The sequence below is a fragment of the Phyllopteryx taeniolatus genome, chromosome 13 (assembly GCF_024500385.1).
Source record: "Phyllopteryx taeniolatus isolate TA_2022b chromosome 13, UOR_Ptae_1.2, whole genome shotgun sequence".
Taxonomy (NCBI): domain Eukaryota; kingdom Metazoa; phylum Chordata; class Actinopteri; order Syngnathiformes; family Syngnathidae; genus Phyllopteryx; species Phyllopteryx taeniolatus.
The window spans coordinates 1,769,147-1,796,364 of NC_084514.1; the positions used below are offsets into that span (position 1 = coordinate 1,769,147).

Below are 27,218 nucleotides of genomic sequence, written 5' to 3' on the forward strand. Positions count from 1 at the left end.
AACCAACAACGATACTTATGTTCCTGTAACAGTTAAAACCTTCGTTTTATGTGTTTAGTTGTACAATGTAGTTGTCAAATTTACTTGGAAAAAAAAAAAAAAAAAAAACAGCACATTTGACTTTCCCATTAAGATGTGAACTACTAACTTACATTCCTGAACAGGAAAAAAATGTCTGGTGTAATTTTATGAATGATTAATTAAATATAAATTAAATGTGGATCCTCTTTCCTGATCAAAATAGTAAAACCTCTTAGTGCACTCTGAAAAGGAAATCAGAGTGCCTCATGATTTTGGATGGGGTGGTGATGGCAGTCTAACTTGTTCAGCACTGTATAAATTGTAATTTATGGAATTTAAGAACAACTAGGGAGCATAACCTAAGGCGTAGTACATTGTTGTATGTCTACTGCATTTATTCTTTATATATTAATGCATAAATAAATCAAACTATACTGTTTAATCTTAACCTTTTAACAAGGGGTTTTTATAAGCCTAATAGAGCGAGGTTATTTTTTAAAGTCTTGATAAATTCAGTAAAAAAATACTGATAATTTGTCAAGCATTTTCACAGCAAGACGCTACTTATTGTGTGTGCAAGGAATTAACCCTGTCAACAATATGCCATTCACACGAAGTACACAGACAATATTTTACAAAAAAAACAGTAACATTTTATTGAACACTTTGTGGAAGACATGTAAATATTACAGATAGGTCTACTAGTGTTGAAAAAAGGATGAAATAAATATAAACAAAACATTAAATCCCATAGGGATATATAAAAACATTTTTTTTTCTTTAAAAGTATCCATTTAGCAAAAAAACATCTTCAGTACTAAGCATAAATACAAACATGAATCTAAAATCTATGCCCTATGGATTACCTGGTTATTAGGACTAACATACATAAAATCATCCATGACATTTAACTTTATGATGTATAAAATAGGCCATATCATTGTTAACTGTGACCATTACTGTTAACAGTTGGGAATTTGATGCATTGTCAAACCATTCTGCAGCATACTTCTCAAATCCTGAGTGAGACGGAGTTGGAAATAAAACATGGGGCTATGATCCGCTGTAAAGCCACTTTTTTATCATGACCATGGGTTTCATGTATTGTAGCTGCTTAAGCAAAAGATCAGCACCGTTTGAAAACGTTTTATCCATGACTATCTTCACATTGCTCACTGATTTGAGATTATGTGGATTTCTAAAGTCTACGAGTTTCTCACAACCTCGAAAGTAATCACTTGTTTTAGTTCTCAAAGCAGTCCTCTGTTTGTGAGTTTGTCGTCTTTTGGACGGCAACTCGGCAGTAGGCTTATCGTTCAGTTTGCGTTTGCAGGGGTGCGTCGACTCGGACGTTTCCAAGAACTTAAGGAAAGAGTCCTCCAGTCCCAAAGGTTTGAAAGACCCCGGCATGGCGTTAACCTCCTCTTGTTGTTCTTGGGCTACAGGGGTACCAGGATTTGAGTTCTCTCTTGAGCTGCTAACAGTCGTACGATTGCGAAGGGTTTGCATCCTCTCGGGACAAGCTGGTGTTGGATTGACAGGTTTTCTGGGACGCCCTCTTTTAACTCCGCCCTCTGTCCCAGTTGACACTTGAGACTCTACACTTTCGTCGTTCGAAAGCTTGCTGTCCTCTTGGCCTATTTTTTCTATTTCCTCTTCTGTGTTTAGCTCAATGGATTTGTCGCCATCTTCTGGCTCAGTCTCCTCTGACGATGTGCATGATGCCCCCTCTGGTTTGTCTGCATCTTTGAATCTGTACTTTTTGCAGAAAATGAATTGGCTCCTCTGGTCTTCGATGTATCTCTCTGTGAGGCCATGGGTCACATAATGCTTAAAAATACTTTTTTCAGCTTCCTCAATTGTATCACAGCCTATTAGCATGCATGGATATTGCAATGGCCACTTCTTAGTGCACATGGCTGACGCTTCATCGTGAGTTTTAAGCGTGGGCTTCCCAAAATTGGTCCAATGTTCAAAGATCTTCCCATCTTTCTTCTTTATATTTTTCTTCTTCATTTTGAATTTGTTTTCCACATTTTCTTTTCCATTGTTAATCCCTGGGAACAGCACTATGGATCTATTCCTTCTGCCGTCACTTGATTTTGGGTTATAAACGTATTCATGCTTTTTTATCAGGTGGCGAAGAAGATTAGACTTTGTGGAGTAAAAGCGTTCGCATCCCTCATACTCACACTTAAATGTGGTATCAACTGAGCCACTCTCCGAGATGGCAATTTCTTTGTGGAAATTCTTTATGTGCTCGATGTACTTGTCCACTGAGCTGAAGGGGAGCGCACACTCAGGCCGATCGCAGTTGAACGTCCCTATGGCCATGCTGGCCATCATTGAGGTGGCTTTGTCGCGGGTGAATTTGTGAAGCAAAAGGTAATGTTGCAATAACCTTGTGACTCCCATGAACACCCGTGAGCAGTTTTTCACTTGACACCTGACTTCGTGATCTTTCCCTGTGATATCATAGCTTTCTTGGCCATTTGGTACGCTGATCTTCTCAGGACTGCTCTCTGCTTTGCTTGGGGGTAGAGACGACTGATGCATGGCCCGGTAATGAAGGATCAAATTGTGCTGGATTGTAAATGCAGCAGTGCATCCTTCATGAACACAGCGATATGGTCTATACGGACTGAAGGCGTTGTCGGCATCGCACATTTTGAGCCCCATTCTTTTTTGAAGCTTCTTGTGGACTTCATCTTGAGTGGGTGTGCTTTTGGAGCTGCTTGGTTTTTCTGGGGATGGTGAGGCAGAGCCAGGTGGAAGGCTGAACTTAGGTTCTCTTATTTTGCTGACTGTGGGATGTTCTCTTGGTTTCATGAGACCACATTTCTCTGTTAAACCAAATTTCTGTTGGCCATCTGGACATGTAACTTCCACTGTCAGCTGCTCTTGGGACCTTTCAGGATCTGCCTGCATGCCGTCAACCAATGGCTTGCCATCTAAATAGCTTTCAGCCGATGGCAAACAGGTGACAGTTGATGTTGCATGTGGGAAGACATCATTTACAGGATTTCCTGGTGAAGCAATGTGAGGAGTTTCTGGATTGTTTGCATTGTCAGTTTGAGGTTCAATTTCAATGTCGAGGGGCTCTTGTTTAATATACGGAAAGCTGGCTGTGGATTGGGTGACGCCACTTGTGTCAGCATCAGGCTCCCTCGTACACGAAACATCGTTCGATCGAACTGCTTGTCGACTATTTCGAGCACTGATCTTATACTTTTGTGCTTCTGCCTTCGATAATCGATGGACCTTCTCATAGTGAATTCTCAAGCCAGTTGTTCTTGTAAAGGTTTTGGAGCAAATCTGGCAAGAGTACGGCGACAGTTTGGATGGACTTCGTTTCAGTTCTTCAATCATACCATTAGAGTAATCGTGCATTTTATTTAAATGTCTGAATAACGCCTCCTTTGTCATGAATGAGTACTCACAATCTTCCTTGACACATTTAAAAGGTTTAGGTATTTTTGTCAAAACCTTGTCATCTTTCTTGCTTGGCGTGGGTTTGCTTTTTTTACGGTCAGAGGTTGTATCACAACGGGTGAGATTTTGCTCTAAGGACAAATTACCCCGCATCTTCTCTTGGGCAGCTTCAATCAAATCCAACCTTTGAAAGGCATTGGATATTTCCATCAAGTGATCCTCTTGATGAGGTGGGTCAGCAGCAGTGTAAGCAAGCCCTGCTGCTTTCTCTTGACGACTTTCAAGGTCAGTAGCAGAGACGTTTGAGAAGTCGGTTATATTTGTATTTTGGGGTTCTTGTTTCAGTGCCATGGAAGAATTCAGAGGGGTCAAACTACATGATTCCTGTGGGAAATCACCATTTGCCAAGTTAAAAATGGATCCATTAGGTTCTGGGACATGTGGGTCATTGAGAAAATCAAGAAAGGATGTCGGCAGATCAGCAGTCAGATCAATTTCATCTAACGGCCTGCACTGTGACCGTTTGGATAGATGACCTCCGAGAGACTTTGTGCTTGTGAACTCTCTGAAGCACCTCCTACAAATGACTTTTCCGTCCTTAATAATTGCTGGCCATTTGGTTCGCTTGCTTAGCTTACCACGTTTTGCTTTTTGACCTTCACCATCATCCTTATCATCAGTAGCTGCACATTCCGCATTAGTACAGTCTCCTTCTAAATTAAAGTCAGTCGGAGTGATATTCTGTGGGCTAAGCATGCCATCCACAGCGTTGTCCATATGTTCATATCCAGAAGCTGCCATGTTTTCGGTTTTAATTAATTTCGTTGCAGCTTTTGATGTCTCTTGGGCCTCTGGGCTCAGACATTTCATCGGAATATCAACTGGTGAGCTCTGACTCACTGACTTATCACTCTGAGGATAGGGAGTGTGGTAACTTCCTTCGGGTAGACTGTGAATTGTAGACACGCTGTCCCCATTATCCGACTGTCCTGCCATGTTTCTACTCGTTTTCTTTCCATCCACTGTAACAGTCCTGCCATCGGGAGGCATTAGTCCATATTGATTCACGCCATTGTGCATTTGCCCCCCGTTGTCAAGCATCAATGAACTGGATAAGTACTGGGACATCAAACTTGAATCTGAAGGAACGTGAGACCCAACTGATCCTTGTAAAGATGACATTGAGTGATCTCTTTCAGCTGGGAGAGAAGCTGTGGTTGGATAAGGATCAGGCTGCCACTGAGGATAGCTGCGGGAGGGGTACTCGTTCACGTTGAAGGCATCTGGGTAGCAGTTGTTTATTGGAGGTGAAGACCAGGACTGGGACACGTCGGGCTGACTGAGTTCCGCGGTATTGTTGGAGCTCCCCCAGGATGGATACAGTGTGGGGTTCACCATTGGAGTGATGGGCACAGGGTCCATTGAGCCGGGATAACACTGGGAAGGTGAGGTTGAACATGCCGCTGGGTAATCGATTTGATCCATCCCAGGTTTGTTACAAAGAGCCCCTTGCTGAGTTGGTGGCTGATTTGGCAGCATGCTGTTACCGTTGGGAAACTGCCTGCGTGCATCTACTCCAGCTGGTGCCTTTTTTGCAGTAATTTTGGCCACTTTGTTGTATTTCTTGGCTAACTTCCAGTCCTCAAAGATTTCAGGATGTTGCTTCTTCACATGTCTCGACAAACTTTTGTTGGTACTGTAAGCCCTTGTACACTCATTATGTGGGCAGCTATGCAGGTTTTCCCCATTACTGGATACAGCAGGCATTCTTGGTGTATATCCCTGCAGTGAAGAAGGAATTTCTGTCGAAGGGATTTCTGTCTTAATTTGGTTGGGAGAAATCATTTGTGGTATTGCTTTCTGAAAGTCATCAGCTTGTATGTTATTGTGCCCTCCTTCCTGTGGACTTGCCATGAGATTGATAGCACTGGGGACAGGGTACAGGGGAATCTTGGCTTGCTCTGCCATTGCCTGGTGTGCATGCGGAGCCTCTGGCGCCGCTTTCAAGTCAGCTGGTGCTGTGCTCGGATTTGTTAGTGGAGTGTAGCATTTGTCTGGATCTTTCAGTTGAATATGCGCCACAGAATTCAACATGTTTTCAATCGAATGTTTCACTCTAACAGGAATGAGGTCTTTAGCAACCTCTGGGGAACTGCATGGGGATGTGTTTGCCTTTGATGCTTCTTTCATAAATGCATCTGAATTACTTGTGTCAAGGCAAACAACAGCAGAATGCGAGTCTTCCTGGCATGGCATATTCTCCTGTGGCATGTCAACTGTGGGAATGACAGGAGGGCTCTCGTGTATGACTACCACATTGTTGATTGTATTGGTGTTGTGAATCTGTTGGTGAGATAAGAATTGAGCCTGCGAGTAGAATATTTTACCGCAGTCATCTGTCGGGCAGGTGTAGGTAAGGTAATGCTGAGCCTCGTGATCGTACAAAAGGTAGGCCTCGCTGAAAATCTGCCCACAGTTTGGAAACATACACTGGGCCTTAAATTCTGAGTGTGTTTTCCTATGCATGTGAAGTTCTGAATTTGAATTAAAGTTGGCCTTGCAACCCAGTTGTATGCATATGTATGGTTTGCTGCCGCAATGCATCTGCAAATGATCATTGAGATGTCGGACATTAACAAACTGCCGCCTGCAATACTGGCACACCACTTTTTGTTTCTGTATCTCCAAAAACCTCATGGCCTCTTCATCGTCTTTGTGCGACCTGACATGAGCCATGAGGTTGCGGAAAAACTTGAATGCTTTGGAGCAATTTTTAACGGGGCAGAAGCAATCTTGACTTATTTGTGCGACAGACGTCGTTTGTTCTACGTTCACTGATTGGATACCAGTTTGTGAGTTATTGTTGACAGGACTATTAATTGCTGTGGGAACACATTTCATACTTTTTGGAGACTGCGGTAGTTTTATCCCCTTTCTTGCTGTTTTCATTGCAGCAAGTCGCTCTTTACAAGACTGCTTGACATGTGATGCTACATGTGGCTCTAAAACCTCCTTACTATCAAAGCTGTCTGCACAAATAGGACATAGATACACTCCATCTTTAAAATGCTTCTGAGCGTGCCGAACTATTCTGTGACCCAAGAACTCCTTGTCACACAGAACACAATACTGCATGTAGGCTCGCCAGTTTCGGAAACGAGCAGATACAAATCCTTGCTCCCGGAGTTTCTTTGCTTCCCTGTTTTTTTCTTTTTCATCTGTGATTTCGTTGAGTTCATTCGTAGTGTTTAACAGAAAGTCCTCCAGGTCTCTGTACTCTGGGAGTTTTCCGTGTGTACTTTCCACTTCTTGTTCGTCTGTGTCGTTAAGCGTGTCAATAGATGACACGATAGCTGCTTCCTCGCCCATCAGTGCCAAGCAATTGCATTTCAATGTTTTCCAGTCCCAGAACTCTGGATCAAAAGGCCACTCTGTCTTTAAGGCCAACAGTAACTCACAGCGTAAGGAATTGGGCACCGGCAGACTGCCGTCCTCCTCAGGTTTTTGATCCGGTTCGTTGTACAGCGACTCGACGGCGTAGTAGGAATCAACAGTAGGTTGGAGGAGGAATTCAGTCAGCTGGCATGCACGCTTCACTTCAAGATCCGTTGGCAAGATGCAGGAAATAGTCTTGCAGATCGTCGACTTGCTATCCGTATGGTCACTTGAGGTCATTTTCAGAGCTTGAATGCACATTTCCACACAAACTGGAAGCCCCACTTCACCAACCTAAAGACACGACACAGAACAAAAGATTTGAAGAAGTTTGTTGAAGTGCATACCGAAGTTCACAGTTTGAGGGATTAGTCCTTTTATTACCTCATTCTGGATCACTTTAATAAGGAATAGAATGTGACAGACACTTCTGCAGAGAAGAGCCATCTCTTTGCTGTGGCTGAGGAAGGAGTCGGCCGAAGACTCCAAACGCATGAGTAGCTTACTCCAGAACAACGTCAGTTCCCTGAAAAAAGATTAAGTTGATTAAAACAAATTCATTCGTCAAGCAAAACAATCAAACGAAAGTAAAAATGTTACCCACAAACTGGTGTACCGTAAAGATATGCACAGAAACATGCCAATGTGACAAATTGAAAGTATATACTATTTGAACGATTAACAATAATAGAAGATATCTGGCTCTGCTAGTGACACTGTGTTTATACAGATCTTTCAGTTCCACTGAAAAAAAAAATCCCCCAGTCAACTGAAAGTTCTTCAGCAAGAGTTCTAAGGTATTGTTCCAAACAAACATCTCCACTTACCAGGCACAATAAACGTCTCCTTGGAGAAGTTGTCGCTTGAGAAAGGCAGAACATAAGCACTGTGCTCCTCTCTCATCTCCTTCCGACTCCAAGTTACAGATCATTTCCAGAGCATCTTTGCAGTCTATTGATGATATCTATAGAGGCCAAAAAAAACAGCCAATTCAGGTGGAATCAATCAGCAACCGCGGTGTGGTGATTGTATACAAAAAATGTAAGGGTTTGTTTAAAGCTGGGGTGTCAAACGCATTTTGGTTCATGGGCCACATTCACCCCAATTTGATTTCCAGTGGGTCGGACCAGTATATCTGTGGCCTTACAAGCAATAAAAAAATAAAAATTACATTTTTTGTTACCATATTTTAGGTGCACATAATTACAACCACAATTGGGAAAGTATTCACATTTATTGATAATTGTTGCAAATCTTGTTTAAAATCATAAAATGTAATAAAAAGTGCAATTTCAACATTACATAACATTACAATATACATTTACAGTTGCAACTTACAGGTAACAGTAGATCTCCAAACTGTATGTACTTTTTATGAAACAACATTTAGAATAATTTTTAATTGACAAAAATTTCCACATCCATCCGGAAATATTAAGGCGAAACTGACTCATCACACCATACAGTGGGAACGTTTCAGAATGAAAGTGCCGTTACCCCCCTGCCTGATAAATGTATACAGGCAGATTGACAGAGTGCAACTAAAAAATGAAGACAAAGTAAATGTAATAGCTATGTCTATTAAATACATACATAGCCAGAGTAAGTGCAAAATAATAAAAAAATTAACTGCTTATTTAATAATCACCCAATAGCTTGCCATAAAAAGCTCAAAACACAAACAATGAATCTATGAGGGTAGCATTAGTCTGCACAAACAATTATCAACCCCTCTCCAATTATTAAGGCTTCTCTATACTCACGCGGGCGGTGACCGTGCTGACGTCACTGCGGCTATCCCGCACACATGCCTTTATACTTGAGCGCAACCCACGCGCGCTGTTTAGAAAATGTGCTGCAGTTCTCCTCCAAGTCAGGGGTGTTGCTACGGCCGGTATTGGCTAGGACACCACAGGGTGGAGTTTCCTCTGCATTTTATGGCCAATTCCGATAGCCGTTTTTCACTTTCCGCAACAAGGAACAAAGCAACAACAATGGCGACCGTGGAACAGTGCCTGCTAGAATAAATGGACCTCGATGACCAGATGATGCATTTAATTATATTGCAAAATTGATCAAGGCGACGGCGGCGTTGGTGTTATGTGCGGCCAGTAAATGAAAGTCGGGATGGCGGTATTGAGGAACCAAGGGGAAAGCGGAGTACGTCATCACAGCATGTGACTAAAACGGACCAATCACGAGCGATGATCTCTGCGGCATTCTGCGTGTGGCGACAATCTGTGCCGTATGCGTGTCAAGTGTCGCATAGGGGCCTCGCGGCTCAATGTGTCGGTCACGTGATGCAATGCGGGTGCTGTCGCCCGCGCGAGCACGGGAGTATAAAGAGGCCTTTAGCATGCATCTAATTAGCTTGTAGCCTCAATCTCACTAAAGAAATGTCTTTCAGCTTTTCCCCATCAGGGGTCACCGCCACAGCGAGTCACTTGCATGATTTGTTTGTCTGATGTAACCCAACCATTTTTATCCAGGATTTAATTAACCCATGTCCCAATGAACTTCAGAAACTCGTGGACTGTACATGTGTACATTTGCATATGAAATTACTTTAACAAACAACACATTATATGATACATATAAAGGCATTGCTTCACACAAAGTCTCACTCGCTTACTGCATATGGATTGGATTCATTTTAACGAGGGGGCTTTGACACGTACACAATGAACAACTTTCGTAATAGTGTTTTACCAGATCCAGTTGGGTCAAACATCTTTACTATCAAATATATGTTTTAAATTACTGAAGCATTTGATTTTAAAATAGTACGTCCGGAAACTCCAAAAACCAAGCCACACTGAAGGCAAGTCATCCAATAACATAGAGGAGGAAGAGGGTTCGATTGCATTTACTTTTCACCAAGTGGCCATAGGCCACAATCACGAAACAAATTTCATTTTGAACGGAAACAAAGGGCAGCAACAAAACAGGCGCTGCAGCAAAGTGGAGACTGTGGAGTATAATACAGCAACATCCAGACCTAAGGCACACCAACACAGTAAACTAACGATACAGTGTGTGTTTATTATTGTCATTTCTAGCTGAGTAGTCTCAAAAGTTACAATGATGCACTGATGAGAAATCAACTCCAACTTTATGGTGTTGGCTCGACACATTAGGAAGCCCAGGTGACGAAGTACTAGAAATGATATATTTTAGGGATGTCAAAATATTCACGATATCGTGAAATTAAAAGTGCCTCGATATCGTGGTGGTCTTGTCTCGGTAAAAAATAATGAGCCACTGGGCTTAAAATTTAGTTTTGGGCCAGCTATACGAAGCCACGCCGCTTAGCCACGCTGCTGGCGTGCTTCACTTCCTCATTTGAGTTTTAATGCACCCAATTAGACCCCGTACCCATATGACCATGTGGGTATGTCGCAAGTAATGCAAAATTCGGCTGACAGGCCCACGTGACGTGACCGAAAGGCTACACTGGAAGGAATCTCATGGAAACCCAAACACTGTAAAATGTGTATTGTTGATGGTGGGAAGAGCAGGCTAATCGAGAAACGGTGATGGTAGATAAGATGCTTCTTACCTCTTCCATGAGTTGCTCCTGACTTTTGGTCATGCAAATGCAGAGCAAGTAGGTTTGTTTGAAGTTCCCTTTTCCTTCATACCCTGGGTACTCTGAGCACATCTTTGCAAGGGCCGCTGCTTTATCAGCACTGTCTACTTTGATAAGGTGCTTTATGCGCATGCTGAGAAGCATGGGGCCTTCCAACTCAAGATACTCGTGAACTAAACAATAAGAAAGAAGGTAGAGGAAAAGTGAGAAAGTACATATGGAAGACACATAAACAATGTGCAATAAACTATGTGCGCGAGTCGGAAAGAACCTTGCTCAGTTTGAGGGATCGTGTTGGACAAGATGCTGCTGAGTGTGGTGTTGGACCAGATGCCATCTTGCTGTGCCAGAGCAAAAAGCGGGCGAAGCTGTGCACTCCCACTTTCTTGCAAAAGGTTGTGTGCCAACTGTAACAGAAGACAAATAACACAAGACAAATGAATATGTAGTCACTGACTAATTTACGTTTGGTTTCCCACACATAATAAGAATCCTAATATACAGTTGCAACCAGAAGTTTACATACACATTCTGCATACTGTTCAATTGCACAACATAATAATTACTCTATAATCATAATCATTAATAAATTATGGTTTCAATATTTGTTACTTTAATATTTTTATTGCAGCAACCTTGTAATGGCGGATAAAGATGCAGAGATATCGCCGAGCCATCACCAAAAATATCTGCCTATGGATTAATTCACCTTCACCAATTCAACCTTTAAAAAAAAAAAAAAAAAAGCAAGTCTCTTAAAGCCGATTAATCAGATCTCAAAAGTCAATTAAAACTGCACTCTATTTTGCAAACAAACAAATAACTTGCTGATAGAATGAATTGGATTGTTTATGCATGGACAATATTGAATGAATGAATATTGACACATTGAATACCCTGGTTTGTAAAGCACGAGTCCTCAGATCCCAGCCGGAAGAGAGATATGATGCGTTGTGATTGTCACATAGGTGTCCGTTATACATGATGTCCAGGCATCGGTGGTAGTTGCCATTCGTTCTGTATTGAATAGCTGTTCATTGACTTCATCCTTAACCTTGTTGTACAACTCTGGCACATACTTGTTAGTTAAATGTTGTCGCGTCAGTATGGTGTATCGTTGCTCTAATGTTTTTATTAGGGGTGTCCCTAATCAATCTCTTTCATGGCAGCAAAAAAAAAAAACGAGTCTTGGATCGAGTTGAACTGGATCTAAAATCTCAGATTTTATCACTCTTTTACAAGCAGTCCATTCCATGCTGTGCTCCAGCACTTCTATCCAGCAGCGCCTCCACGGCATGCAGAGCCCACGTGATCACAACAACAGGTTGCTAAGGTGCTACCATAGGAGCAAGGAGTAAGAGTGAATGTTGTTTGCTTAAAGTCATTTATTAACACTGTAGTTCAAGTTCACTGTAAAACTAAACACACATGAAAAATAATTACACCTATTGAATGTACTGACTACATCACACTTTTGTTTCTTCATTTTTATTCACAAAAATTGCTAGCTCAAAGCTAATGCACATTGAATTAAAAACACCATTGACAAGCTAACAAAAATTTGCATTGAACATATCTCTGAAAATAATGAATATTGGTACACAAACACTGTATAAACACATACATACAGGCAATACTACAATACTCTCGGGCATGTATTCTTTAAACTCTGTGAAAAAGGAGTTATATAAACAATTTTCGGTCGTGACTTCTACTTTATTTGTTACCACAAGCGTGTCTCATTACGTGCATCACACTGCCGGTCAGAATGTCAAGACAAGCACAGCAGGAACAGCGATCCCAGCAATGAAAGCACACATAGAGAAAGCTAAGAACTTCGAGCCTCAATACATGCATCCTATCCACCACGATATTGTCAAAAATAAACCCCAGTTGCATTAAGAAGATCAAAAGTGTATTGCCGCACATGTGGAGAAAGCAAATGCTATTCCCACCATGCATATGCTGAGAGTAAAATAATAACTGAATTTGTTCTTTTGCACTTCATCCATCCATTTTCTGAGCCGCTTCTCATCACAAGGGTCGCGGGCGTGCTGGAGCCTATCCCAGCTATCATCGGGCAGGAGGTGGGGTACACCTTGAACTTGTTGCCAGCCAATCAAACAACCATTCGCTCTCACATTCACACCTACGGGCAATTTAGAGTTGTCAATTAACCTACCCCGCATGTTTTTGAGATGTGGGAGGAAGTGCCCGGAGAAAACCCACGCAGGCATGGGGAGAACATTTAAACTCCACACAGGTGGGGCCGGGGATTGAACCCTGGTCCTCAGAACTGTGAGGCAGATGCTCTAACCAGTCGTCCACCGTGCCGCCTCTTTTGCACTTTAAAAGTATATTTTTGTATTTATTGAGGTTATTTTTAAGGGATATCCAATTTATTTTTTAGCCATTCTATTCAAATGTAGATGTGTATTTGTATGGATTGAATCTATTCAACTGTAGAATATGCTTATGTTTAAGTTAAACATTGGTTAAATTGCCATTTAAATATATATTTTTGTTATTTTTGATTTTATTTATGAGTCAGGATTATTGGGGCCAATCACCGATCACAGAATTAAAAAAAAAAACAATAACCAATCACAAGATGGGGCAATGTGTCTATTTAAATGACTTTACCGGATATACTTGGGTACTGTATACTGATTATCTTCAAAAATATTCTCTAGTCAGGTCATGTATTCTAGTCAGTCAGGTCAAGCCAACATTACAACATGACAGAAATAATGGATGCTAACTTACTGTAATTAAATTATGTTATTGTAATTAAATTACTTCACAGACACAGAAACTTTAGCGCATGATTCAACATAATGCCGGCATGTTTACGTACAACCATTAGTGCTAGCACTAGCTTGTTATGCTACATAATGTTTTGTTGGCTGCTTGTGAGCCGTATCGTATTAAAAGTATGTGAACATACCTGAAGCAATCCTTGAACGAACGTCTTCTCTCAAGCACCGGTGACCACCACCACCACACTTTTCCCCATTTTGTTTTTTTTTAACCAACACAATACACGCGCGATCCATTGTTGTTGTCGTGGCCGTGGTAACGAGTGTATCCGGTCACGTTTGATTTGACAAAGCCCAGTGATCGTAAATTACGTCAAAAGGCACGCGACAAGTCTAAAAATAAACCGGCTTTTGGATTCAAATATACTGTATGCGACGCGGGGTAAATGTCTTTTGCGGAGCTGATCAATGACATCATTGATCGGATCGGCGAATTGTGACATTAAAGCCGATCAGCATAAAATGCTAATTATCGGCCGATACCGATGAAGCCGATCAGATCGGTTTAAAGTCTATTTTTATTTAAGTTATTTTTCAGGATTTTCTAAGGTAATTTTTATTTCATCCAATATAGCACACTTATTTTTAAAGTTACTTTATTTTTTTTACAGTTTTTCTCATACCTGCTGTTGCTGATTATCATTCTCTGTTCGAATAATATCACTTGATCAAGCCTTTTGCTCTCATTCTCTACGACAGCGTCCAGTAAAGTCTTTAAGTCTTTACCAAAAAACTGTGTTATTGACACCGTTATTACATTTTCTCTCGCCAAGTTTTGGGTGTGTTTTGGCTGAAAGAAGTCTTGGATCTCTGTGTCTTTGTCTGTTTGTATATCTCTGTGTTAGCTGTGCTAGCCTCCTCCTCGCCTGTTTCACCATGCCATCTCAGCAAGTGAGTGTGGAGATTTGTCGTGCTACCAGTGTACTTTATCAGTTTTTAGTCTTTGCATGTGGTGATTGATGTGTTCATCCACTACTTCATTATTCATATAAAATCCAAATTTCTTGCACACTTTGGACTTTAAACTTGCTCTGAGTGTTTTGAATCCTGTCCGAGTCTGATATTCCTCCATGCAGTTCCCTCACATTTTCCCTCAACAAGCTCACAATACAGCACTATCTGACGGAACCACGTAGTCTTGTGAGATTGAGCCATTGACCTGTTCAAGCTACAATGAAACTGATTTATTAGCATCTTTTAAATCAAAACACATTTTTTGATTCAAATCGTTTTATGTTATACCCCTAGTATATATTCGTGTATTTTCTCTAGGTCAAGGTGTTGCCATTACTTCAGATTGGCCCATCTCCGCAAAGATAATTGTCCAAGAAGCCCACTGACGGCTGAGAGGATACTGACCTTCATGGAGGACTGAAACTCCTCCCATAAGGCACCAGGGATGTGCTGGGGCAGTAAGAGCACCAGCTCCGCACAGCTCCTGCAAATTCAAACATTCAGAATTTGTTAAGGCCACATTTAGGTCACATCACCACAGTCGGCTGCAAGGACAACCATGTAAATGTAGAGCAGTGCTGTGATGTCATTTTTCATCCACGATAAACAGGAAATATGGAGCAATAACAATGTGTGTATGAGTGTGTTGACAATACATGCTGTTCTCTATGTAGTAGTTATACAAAATGATGAAATGGTTGCATGCTGTATTTGTGTGTATATATTTATATAGAATTACCAGATACCTCACTAGGTGCACCTACTGAGCACTAATACAGGAGCTTCACCAAAAAGTCTACATTTACAAACATAATAGTTGAGTTTTGATTGACACTATCAGAAAGGTATGAATTTTACAATATGTTTATTGTTGTGGTTGCATTAGTAAGAAGTGCTCCTAATATTTTTCCCCTTGCGTTCAGCTAAAATAAGGTAACAATAAAACTCATAGTCCGTGTCTACATCACTGAAAAAAAACTATAACAACATAATTTTGTACAATTAACAAAACTTTGCTTTAGTTTTATATGATTTGTAATTTATAGAATTAAACCGATCGGTATGAGTTTTATCAGGACACCAGACCTTCGAATAAAGCGCTTGGATCAGGGTCTCATCAACTTGTGCGAGCTAGGACAGTGGCTAGTGAGTATATGTTGTACCCATGAGGATTTGTTGTCTGTAAAGGCCTCTGTATACTCCCGCGGTCGCACGACCGACAACGCCTGCATTGCATCACGTGACCGACGAATTGGCCTCCGCGGACCCTCCGCGTAGCTTGACGCGCACGTGGCAAAAATTGTTGCTGCGCGTCGAACGCCGCAGAGATCATCTCTCGTGATGGGTCCATTTTAGTCACATGCTGTGATGACGTACTCAGCGTGCCCCTCGGTTCTACATACCATCTACGCCGCCGCCTTCTCGGTCGATTTTGTAGCATAATTAAACTTATCATCTGGTCATCTAGGTCCATTTGTTCTAGAAGACACTGTTCCACGGTCGCCATTATTGTTGCTTTGTTCCTTGTTACTGAAAGGAAAGTTAAAAACGGCTTCCGGAAATGGAAAAAAAAATATGCAGAGGAAACTCCACCCTGTGGTGTCCTAGCCAATACCAGCCGTAGCAACACCCCCGACTTGGAGGTGAACTGCAGTACATTTTCAAAACTGTGCACGTGGGTTGCGCTCGAGTATACAGGCAAACTACACGCGGGACAGCCGCAGTGACGTCAGCGCGGTCGTCGTCCGTGCGAGTATAAAGAAGCCTTAAGAGCCAGGATGTAAATGCAGCGCTACTTCGCATATTATTTCACTAGATTTCCAAGTGGATTTCGGTGCATTTTTATTTATCTACAACCAGAACAAGGTCTCCTTCTTGTTGTCAAGCATACTGTCATTCGTTAAATGTCTGAATATCAACCGCTATCTGACATACTGTACAAAGCACAAGTGTTAATTAAAGGTCAGATGACAAAGATGTTATGGGGTCAGTTAAAATTCATATTTGCATTGTTTATATGTAATACATGGATGTGACTTCCAGCAAGTTGTCAACTATAGTTTAGCTAAAAAAAAATTTTTTATTACACCTATTGAGCACTCGCCGAACATACCCGAAGCTCAAAACACCGGGGTGTGGTTACTCTATCCACAGCAAGGGCTACCAGAAGTGATGTTGCAATTGAGAAACACTGCGCCCTCTAGCTTATAGGCAATGACGAGCAACGTGTTGGAATATGAAGAGTATGGTGTATCGGTGCTCTAATGTCTTTATTAGGGTAGTCCCTAATCAAGCTCTTTCGTGGCAGCAAAAAAAAAACGAGTCTTGGACAGGATCTAAAATCTCAGATTTAACCACTCTTTTACAAGCAGTCCATTCCATGCTCTGCTCCAGCACTTCTATCCAGCAGCGCCTCCACGCCTCAATACATGAATCCTATCCGCCACGATATTGTCAAAAATAAACCCCAGTTGCATCAAGACGATCAAAAGTGTATTGCCGCACATGTGGAGAAAGCAAATGCTGTTCCCACCATACATATACTGAGAGTAAAATAATAACTGAATTTGTTCTTTTGCACTTCATCCATCCATTTTCTAAGCCGCTTCTCCTCACTAGGGTCGCGGGCGTGCTGGAACCTATCCCAGCTATAATCGGGCAGGAGGCGGGGTACACACTGAACTGGTTGCCAGCCAATGGCCAACCATTCGCACTCACATTCACACTTATGGGCAATTTAGAGTTGTCAATTAACCTACCACGCATGTTTTTGGGATGTGGGAGGAAACCGGGGAGCCCGGAGAAAACCCACGTAGGCACGGGGAGAACATGTTAACTCCACACAGGTGGGGCCGGGGATTGAACCCCAGTCCTCAAACCTGTGAGGCAGACGCTCTAACCCAGACATGCCCAAAGTCCGGCCCCCGGGCCAAATCCGGCCCGTGTTCATATTTCCACTGGTCCGAAGCCTCTGTCATAAAACCAATAATATGTGGCCCGGCAGTACAAAATACACACGCAATTTTATATTTCACCACAGGATGGCAGTAAACTTGTGGCTGAACTCTCACGGAGCCGTTTTGCGCATGATCTGTTTTTTGCCCTTTTCTAAAATGGCAACTGGAAGTAAGAAAAGGAAAGTTGATAGCGAGGGCCGACGTTTCCAGGACAAATGGAAGTCTGAATATTTTTTCACTGAGTTTAGAAACAACTGCGTCTCCCTAATTTGCCAAGAGACTGTGGCTGTGTTCAAGGAGTTCAATATAAAGAGGCACTACCAGACGGAACATGCTAATTACGACAAGCTAACTGGGAACGAACGCAGTGAAAAATTGAAGCAACTGGAAGCTGGTTTAACGGCACAGCAACACTTTTTCGCAAGAGCCAGTGAGTCGAATGAAAATGCAACAAAGGCAAGCTATGAGGTGGCAATGCTGATTGCCAAGCACTGCAAACCTTTTACTGAGGGTGAATTTATTAAAGACTGTGTGGTGAAAATGGTGGAGAACATTTGTCCTGAGAAAAAGCAACAGTTCGCCAATGTTTTCCTGGCTCGTAGCACTGTGTCACGAAGGATCGAAGAAGTTCCTTCTGATATTAAGAGACAGTTGGACGCAAAAGGAGTGGAGTTTGAATTTTTTTCGTTAGCCTGTGACGAAAGCATGGATGCATCCGACAGCGCTCAGTTACTGATTTTTTTTAGAGGAGTGGACAGTGAAATGAACGTGCGTAAAGAGCTACTTGACCTCCAGAGCCTTAAGGACCAAACAAGAGGGAAAGATTTATTTGCTTCTGTTTGTTCTGCCATAGATGACATAAAATTACAGTGGAATAAAATCACGGGGATTATTACGGATGGCGCACCTGCCATGGTTGGCGAGCACAGTGAATTATCAACCCTAGTGTGTCACAAAGTAAGCGAAGGAGGAGGTAAAGCTATAAAACTCCATTGTATTATTCACCAACAAGTTCTATGTGCCAAACATCTGAAATATGATCATGTTATGAAACCGGTGATAAAGGCTATTAATTATATTCGCTCCAAAGCCCTGTGCCACCGCCAGTTTCAACAATTTCTACTGGATATCCACGCTGAATACGGAGATGTTCTGTATCACACTGATGTAAGATGGCTCAGTCGGGGGTCTGCACTGCAGCGTTTCTACTCACTCAAAGAGGAAATTGGACAATTCTTGGCAAAAAAGGGACAACCGATGCCAGAACTAACCGATCCTGTTTGGCTGTCTGATTTTGGATTTTTAGTTGACATAACCCGACATCTTAAGACCCTGAACACGGGCCTTCAGGAGCAACATGCATTGATAAGCCAACTGTATTCACATATGAAAGCCTTTCGGACCAAGCTGCTACTTTTCAAAACCCACCTGTCACAAACGCAGCCCAATACCACACATTTCCAATCTCTGCAAGAAATAATGTTTTCCAGCGCACAATATCAGTGCGCAAATGAGGAGGTATGCCGCAAACATCTCCTCTCTGACTGAGGAGTTTCAACAGCGTTTCATGGATTTTGCAACTATTGAAAAGGAGATCACGCTTTTTTCTTCTCCCGTTTCCGTGGATCTCAGTGACATTCCAGCCCACCTGCAGTTGGAACTCATTGAGCTGCAGTGTGACACGGAGTGTTGCTGCCGGTACCAACAACTCCCTCTTGTCAACTTTTACCAGCAGCTGGATAAAGACAGGTTCCAAGAGATTCGTACATTTGCTAAGAAAATGTTGAGCTTGTTTGGCTCGACATACTTGTGTGAGAAGACATTCTCAGTCATGAACATGAATAAGAACCGCGTGAGGACAAGACTAAGTGACTCCCACCTGCGTGACATCTTGCGCATTAAAACCACCGCTTTTGAGCCAGACCTGCCCCATTTCCTGCAGTCGAGATCTCAGTATCACCCTTCACATTAATGCAAACATGTTGTTTGTTGATTCTGATGAATAAAGTTTGAGTTTGAGTCAAATTTCATAAAAATACTTTATTTTGCATTTCATTAATTTTTATTTTAACCTTCATTTATCCAGGTCAGGCAGTTATCAGATCTACCTAGCAGCAGACAGCATAGTAAAACAAAGTAAAATAAAAATAAATACAAAAAAAGCATTCCCCTCGTCGGTAGCATGTAAAATTAATGCTGGCCCGCATGACAATTTTTTACGTCAATGTGGCCCCTGAGCCAAAAGGTTTGGGCACCCCTGCTCTAACCAGTCGTCCACCGTGCCGCCTCTTTTGCACTTTAAAAGTATAATTTTGTATTTATTATTTATTGCGGTTATTTTTAAGGGATATCCAATTTATGTTTTAGTCATTCTATTCAAATGTAGAATATGCTTTTGTTTAAGTTAAGCATTGGTTACATTGCCATTTAAATATATATTTTTGATTTTATTTATGATTCAGGATTATTGGGGCCGATCACAGAGTTAAAAAAAAAAAAACAATAACCAATCACAAGATGGGGCAATGTGTCTATTTAAATGACTTTACTGGATATACTTGTGTACAGTATACTGAGTATCTTCAAAAATATTCTCGTCAGGTCATGTATTCTAGTCAGTCTAGTCAGTCAGGTCAAACCAATATTACAACATGACAGAAATAATGGATGCTAACTTACTGTAATTAAATTATTTTATTGTTATTAAATTACTTCACAGACACCGAAACTTTAGCGCATGATTCAACATAATGCCGGCATGTTTACGTACAACCATTAGTGCTAGCACTAGCTTGTTAGGCTACATAGTGTTTTGTTGGCTGTCTGTGAGCCGTATCGTATTAAAAGTACGTGAACATACCTGAAGGAATCCTTGAACGAACGTCTTCTCCCGAGCATCGGTGACCACCACCACCACACGTTTTCCCCCATTTTGTTCTTTTTTAACCAACAGAATACACGCGCGATCCATTGTTGTTGTCGTGGCCGTGGTAACAAGTGTATCCGGTCGCGTTTGATTTGACAAAGCCCAGTGATCGTAAATGACGTCAAAAGGCACGCGACAAGTCTAAAAATAAACTGGCTTTTGGATTCAAATATACTGTATGCGACACGGGGTAAATGTCTTTTGCGGAGCTGATCAATGACGTCATTGATCGGATCGGGGAATTATGACATTAAAGCCAATCAGCATACAATGCTAACTATTGGCCGATACCGATCTACCCGATCAGATCGGTCTAAAGTCTAATTTTATTGAAGTTATTTTTCAGGATTTTCCAATGTAATTTTAATTTTATTTCATTCAATATAGCACACTTATTTTTAAAGTTACTTTGGTTTTGTTTTTTCAGTTTTTCTCATACCTACTGTTCCTGATTATCATTCTCCGTTCGAATACTATCACTTGACCAAGCCTTTTGTAACATTCCATACTACAAAATAAGTATTTATGATTATTGCTGAGGAGACACGGTGAGCAAATCCGCCTCACAGTTCTCAGGACCCGGGTTCAAATCCGGCCTCACCTGTGTGGAGTCCGATTTGTTTACGATTGTGTAAACAAAGCGTCCACGACCTTATAAGAAGCCTTAAGAGCCAGGATGTAAATGCAGCGCTACTTCGCAAATTATTTCACTAGATTTCCACGTAGATTTCGGTGCATTTTTATTTACCTACAACCAGAACAAGGTCGCCTTCTTGTTTTCAAGCATACTGTCATTCGTTAAATGTCTGAATATCAACCGCTATCCGACATACTGTACAAAGCACAAGTGTTAAAGGTCAGATGACAAAGATGTTATTGGGTCTGTTAAAATTCATATTTGCATTGTTTATATGTTATGTAATACATGCACGTAACTTCCAGCAAGTTGTCAACTATAGTTTAGCTAAAAATTTGTTTTTTATTACACGTATTGAGCACTCCCCGACCATACACGAAGCTCAAGACACCGGGGTGTGGTTACTCCATCCACAGCAAGGGCTACCAGAAGTAATGTTGCAATTGACAAACACAGCGCGCTCTAGCTTATAGGCAATGGCGAGCAACGTGTTGGAATATGAAGAGGAGGAAGCGGATTTCGACGTACAGGAGTACACAACTGAGGTCCCGATGGCTGTAGGAAAAATAGTTGGCACCGCAGCAGGTTTCAGCCCCTGCCTCTGTATCCCATGCTTTCTGGTAAGTCTTTCTCAAAACACGCCGGTTCAAAGTGATCAGCACAGCGTTTGGCATGCTTGCTAGGCACCAATAACCGACCACGCTTCTTCCCCTGTCGATTGAAATTGCCTATCCACTGGTCACATATTCCTTTTTCATTTGGAAAGCCAAAAAAAAATTTTACACTGCCTGAACCATTTGTACAACAAAATGCCGCTCAAACAATCGTGACATCGCTAAATCATACGACAGCAAATATACAAGGACAGGAACAACAGCATGGAACAATAGCACACAACGGCGAAGAAACAGGCTGTTTGGCTCGTGTTACGTCACAGCGCCGGACAGAGCTGAAGACCGGAAGGCGCTGGATGCAAAAAGCAGAAGGCGCATTCTGCATCATATTTATCGATTTTAGCGCTGTATATCTGCTATATAATCACTTCGAAATGGCAGATGTGGTTTGTAAAGGGGTCCTAGATTTATCAAGAACATTTTTAACATCTTTGTCTTCTGATCTTTAAATACACCGACACACTGACAGCATTACCGTAGTTTGTGGTGGTTTGTCTTAACAGTTTGGTGAAGGTGAAACTCAAAATATTAGACACGCCTCGATGTATGGTGCAGTACATCACTGCCTCTCTTAAAGTGTCAATAAAAACATCATCTTTGTAAAGCCTCGGTTTTTGATACAGCTCTAGTATTGGATCTCACTTGATTGTGAAAGTGTACATAATGTTGTGCCAGGTTAGTGTATATCCAAAACGAAAAATGTAATCTCTGAATCAGTGACAAAATACTTTGTCAAATTTAACCTCCATGAATGAGTACACCCCAATTGAAAAGTGAGCTTTTTATCCATTCCTCAGTGAACCTAGTGATACATTTTAAGCTAAAATGTAGCTTTGCTAGGCTATTCATTAACGAGTAATCATGTTTGCAACATTAAATGAATTTTCTGTGCATATTGACAAATCTCATTTGCAATCAATGGAAAAAAATATTGATTCGGAAAGGAAACTCAAGGTTTTCTAGCAATCCGCTACATGCGGAACGTCACATGACCAATGAGGAAAGTGGGATAGCTGACTGTGTATGCCACACTTAGGAGCATGACTTGGATTGATGACATTACTGTTTGAAGCCGAACTTGCTAAAATTTCATTTTCTTTATGGCTGGTGTCTTCGGACAAAAGTTAAATACATGTATATTGGTTATTTTTCAATTTGGTGGGTCTGTGGTCGACATTTAAAGTTCCCACGGGTGCTATGTCACGGTCCCCTTCGCCATTCACCTGAGCGAGGAAGAAGTGTTTTTACCTGTTTTGACGAGTGCGGAAGTAGGGTGCGCATATACTGGATTGACTGAATTCTTGGACAGAGTGAAAATATTCAATAAAGACCATTTCCAGGACTTGTACTTACAATGTTAACTTTTCAAGTAGGAGTGGGACATTTTCACATTCGGAGGAGAGACAGGAGGTGGCGTTGGCGAAGCTGAGGACAGCCACAGTGTAGACCTCCAGCAAAGGCAGTGGATCCTCATCGGTTTTCCAACGGCTGGCATAATCCACCAGGGCCTGACCGGAAAGCACAAGGCAGTAAGTTGGATAAGGCTGATAAAAGTAAGCCATTCCCAACAGAAAAGAAAGTGCTTAAAAGGTTGGAATGAGCTCAACTGTTCTTATTTTCCATTGCTTTGATCAAGATGTTTGATCACTAGTCATATGTGCCACTATATTTTTTCTTATCACACTTGGCTGGACCACATTATGACCACTTGCACATTATACTAAAATTCAATACAAGCTGTATTAAAACATCCACTTTTACCACAACAGACACACATGAAATGGTGGGATATATTGTGGTTGTGTACAATACTACACGCATGCAGTATATCTGCCATAACAGTTTTTCAACAAAACAATTGTTTTATATCATTGAAAAGACAATTATGAAAAAAATTAAATGATTTTTTAATTATTTTGGCTTCGATTATTTTTTTCCCCCATACATTTAAGACTTGGTGTACCCAAACAGTGAAAACAGAAGTTATTATTACAAAGAGATCAATGATGGGTCATGCACCATATAGGGCACAGTTTAGTCTGAATAGAATAGAATAGTGCTTTATTGTCACTGTCACAGGAACAAAGAAAATCATACATCAAAAGATATTTGTATTTGCCCCCTTCTCAAATTATTTTTCTTTTTTGGGCATAGTTTCCCCATGTCAATGTTTAAGATCATCAGACAAAGATAAGACAAGTAAACATAAAATTCAGTTTTTAGATGGTTATTTTATTTATTAAAGGAAAAAAACTATTCAAAGTTACCTAGCCCTGAGTGAAAAGTAATTGCTACCTAAACCTAATAACTGGCTGCAAAAAAAAATAAGGACTTGAGAAGGGGGCAAATACTTTTTCACGGCACTGTATTTACAGAATTTTATGTGAGTTTCATGATCATTGCACATTCAACATTATTCGCATTCGTGCAAGTACTGGCCATCAACAGTAATGCACGATCATTGACAACCACAACATATACCACCTGGCAACTACAAATTGTGACTGTATGTTGAGTATGTTTTTTAACAAACAATCAGGTTTTGACTGTTTTTTTTTTTTTTTTTACAGAATAATTTCAGATAAAAGAAAAATTATAATGCTCTCTATGCTTATGTAATACTTTACTATGCAATATTTTATACTTTTGTTGGCATAGTATAAAGCTTAAATATGCATAGCAATTAACATAGTTATATAGTTCTGGTCTTGGATAGGCTCAACTGCACTTATCTAAAAGAGCATTAGGATAGTAATATAGTTACAGACTTGAACATACAGAAATATTTGATTGTATGTTCATTTTAACCCATTTATGATACACAACGTTGCAAAAAGACTAGCACACAAAACGTTATGTGCTTTACAAACCATTTACGACAACCAATGTTCACTCTAAAGTCGCGCAAGGCCTGAAAGATCCCTCCACTTTATTTGGACGCTGAACGACTCTTTTATTCCTTTTATTAGTTTTCACTGTTTAGAAACATCTCCTTACCATTAGTTACACACAGGCCGAGCTGTACTCGCCCGTTCACACAAAGAACTTTGTTTTAAGTTGCAGGAAATCCTCAATGGGAGCCACATCTTTGTTGATTACCTTGCAACGATTACAGCTTAATAGAACGACAGGGCTATCGAGCTCACCAACAAATGATATATATCTGGCCGTGGCAAATAAATAAAAGAAAGGTGGGAGAGTAATGGAGTCGAATGACTACAACCGCTAGAGAAAATATCTCCAAGCTGCAGTCAAATCACTTGCTAATGTGGCTACTTCAAATAAGCATCTCATCTGTGATTAGCTGGGTAAAAAAATGAGTGAATAGGGCCTCAGCTAGCACCTCAGCTACATATAATTGATTTTTCCTGCCTCATAAAAGTAGCCCATTTCCCCCAACCGATCAAATGCATCAAAGAGAAGCGAATTGCTATGTTTATGACGGCTAGATTACACATCGGCTACCAATGAAATAAGCTAATTTGGTGCATTTTTTGTCAACATTCGCTAACGAAGCTCTCGCTAACGTAGCTATCCTTTTTTTTTTTCCACAGCATGACCACTGCACAGGACAGTGGGACCCTGCATACCAGCTAGCAACATTGATCTCCTGCTAGCAATCTGGCCTGGAAAATGCGAGCAACACAAGCATAGTCCGCGCACATGAGCCCGACTTGCCGCCACCAAAATGGCTGGTCTTTATGTAGAATTATCAACAACAGTGAAACATCCCCGGAGGAACGGCGGAAAAGCACGCAGGAGACCCCCTCCTTGTTCCCCATCTCGGGGGTAGCAGCAAGCTAACAGTGCGGTTAGCTCCTTAGCTACATTGTTGTAGACGGGCATCCTCGGCCAGGAAGCCAAAGAAGGGACGCACAGCAAAGAGTGGGCTAACCTGGCAAAACTCCTGGCAGAAAATCAGCGAAGCTTCCAGCGGCGACTGCGAGCTCTCCCTCAGGGCCACGGTCAAGCCGTGGAAGCGGCCGCGGAGATCGTCGTTCGCTTTTCGTGTGTCATATTCCCTCTCCGTCTCCCCCTCCGCCATCTTCACAACAATCACGACCGCGTACGCACGCACAGATGTTACGCTGGCCAGAATGGCACACGCACGTGCACGCGGGGTGGGGGAGGGCGGGGTGAAAGGGTCGTTGGTGGGTGGGTCTCAGTCGGTGGGGTGTAGGGGGGTATCCTAAATATGTGCGTGTCGCATACGCACACACTGTAAAATGTAAACAAAGCGTCCACGACCTTATAAAGCAGAAGTGGGGATCCTTTTCATTCAGTATTGCAGTAATACAATTATGTCTCCTACATTTATGGAAAAAAAATATAATGCAATTATTGTACAAATATCCTTGCTATTGTATAATTTGTGGGTTAAAGTGGGCAGTTTTGCTGATTATTTTTCTTTAATTATACTAACCCGTTATACACAGATAATGTCATTCTGGCTAACTAAAATATAGAAAACAATTATAAAACCATAATAGCATCAATGTTAGTAATAAATAACATTCAGCTAGAATTGTGCAAACATATTGTTGATTTTCCCCTCCTTGAGCCGTCACCTTATCGCGGTGGAGGGGTTTGTGTGTCCCAATGATCCTAGGACCGGGGCTCCCCTCTGGAGCCAGGCCTGGAGGTGGGGAATGTCACCTCTCTGGCAGGGAAGGAGCCCGAGTTGGTGTGTGAGGTTGAGAAGTTCCAACTAGATATAGTCGGGCTCGCCTCCACACACGGCTTGGGCTCTGGTACCAGTCCTCTTGAGAGGGGTTGGACTCTCTTCCATTCTGGAGTTGCCCACGGTGAGAGGCGCCAAGCAGGTGTGAATATACGTATTGCCCCCGGCTCGGTACCTGTACATTGGGGTTCACGAGAGGGTAGCCTCCCTCCACCCCTGGGTGGGGGGACGGGTCCTGTTCAGGGGTGCTGTAAAGGAGGGTCCGTCGGAAAGTCGAATCTCAGATTCAGAAGGAGCAGTGTGGTTTTTGTCCTGGCCCTGGAACAGTGGACCAGGAATGCACTCAGAAATGCACCCTCGAGGACCCTGCCAAGGGTGCATGGGTGTTCGCCCAACCAGTCTGCATGTGTTTTGTGGACTTGGAGAAGGCGATTGGAGAATCCGCACCTCCAAATCTGAGACCATGGTCCTCAATCAGACAAGGGTGGAGTGCCCTCTGCAGGTCAGGGATGAGATCCTGCCCCAAGTGGAGGAGTTCAAGTATCTTGGCGTCTTGTTCATGAGTGAAGGAAGAATGGAACGGGAGATCGACAGGCGGATCGATGCAGCGTCTGCAGTGATGTGGACTTTGTATCGGTCCGTTGTGGTGAAGGACCTAAGCCGGAAGGCGAATCTCTCTATTTATTGGTCGATCTGCGTTCCTACCCTCACCTATGGTCACGAGCTGTGGGTTGCGACCGAAAGAACAAGATCCCGGACAAGCGGGACTAACATTAACACACACCAAAGACAAGCATTAACGTCTTTATTACTGCAATAATTCAACATTTCATAGTGCAATGCTTTCTGGGAACTGTGCGTTGGTTCATTGCTAACTTTGTAAATTAAGCACCATCCATTTTCCATCCTGCTTTTAATGGTTACGGATGAGCTCGTATCCATCCCAGCTGTCGTTTTGGAACCTGGACTGGTCGGTAGCCAACAGTCTGTAAATTTAGCTAATTAAATTAAAATAAATTACTATGGAGTTACCAGCACGTTGCACGACTGGTTAGCACATTTGCCTCACAGTTCTGGGGACTGGGGTTCAAAT

General features: G+C 41.8%; 1 protein-coding gene across 1 annotated transcript; it reads right to left on the bottom strand.

Moving 5' to 3' along the window:
* Positions 1-641: 641 nt before the first annotated feature.
* On the bottom strand, positions 642-25,578 carry znf292a (zinc finger protein 292a). Its single transcript, XM_061794871.1, has 8 exons — positions 25,340-25,578; positions 22,798-22,952; positions 14,656-14,734; positions 10,749-10,884; positions 10,448-10,650; positions 7,716-7,852; positions 7,273-7,414; positions 642-7,182 (listed from the first exon to the last, which is right to left on the bottom strand). The coding sequence occupies exons 1-8, from the start codon at positions 25,487-25,489 to the stop codon at positions 1,075-1,077; spliced, it is 7,110 nt and encodes a 2,369-aa protein (XP_061650855.1). The 5' UTR covers positions 25,490-25,578; the 3' UTR covers positions 642-1,074.
* Between the last annotated feature and the right edge of the window lie 1,640 nt (positions 25,579-27,218).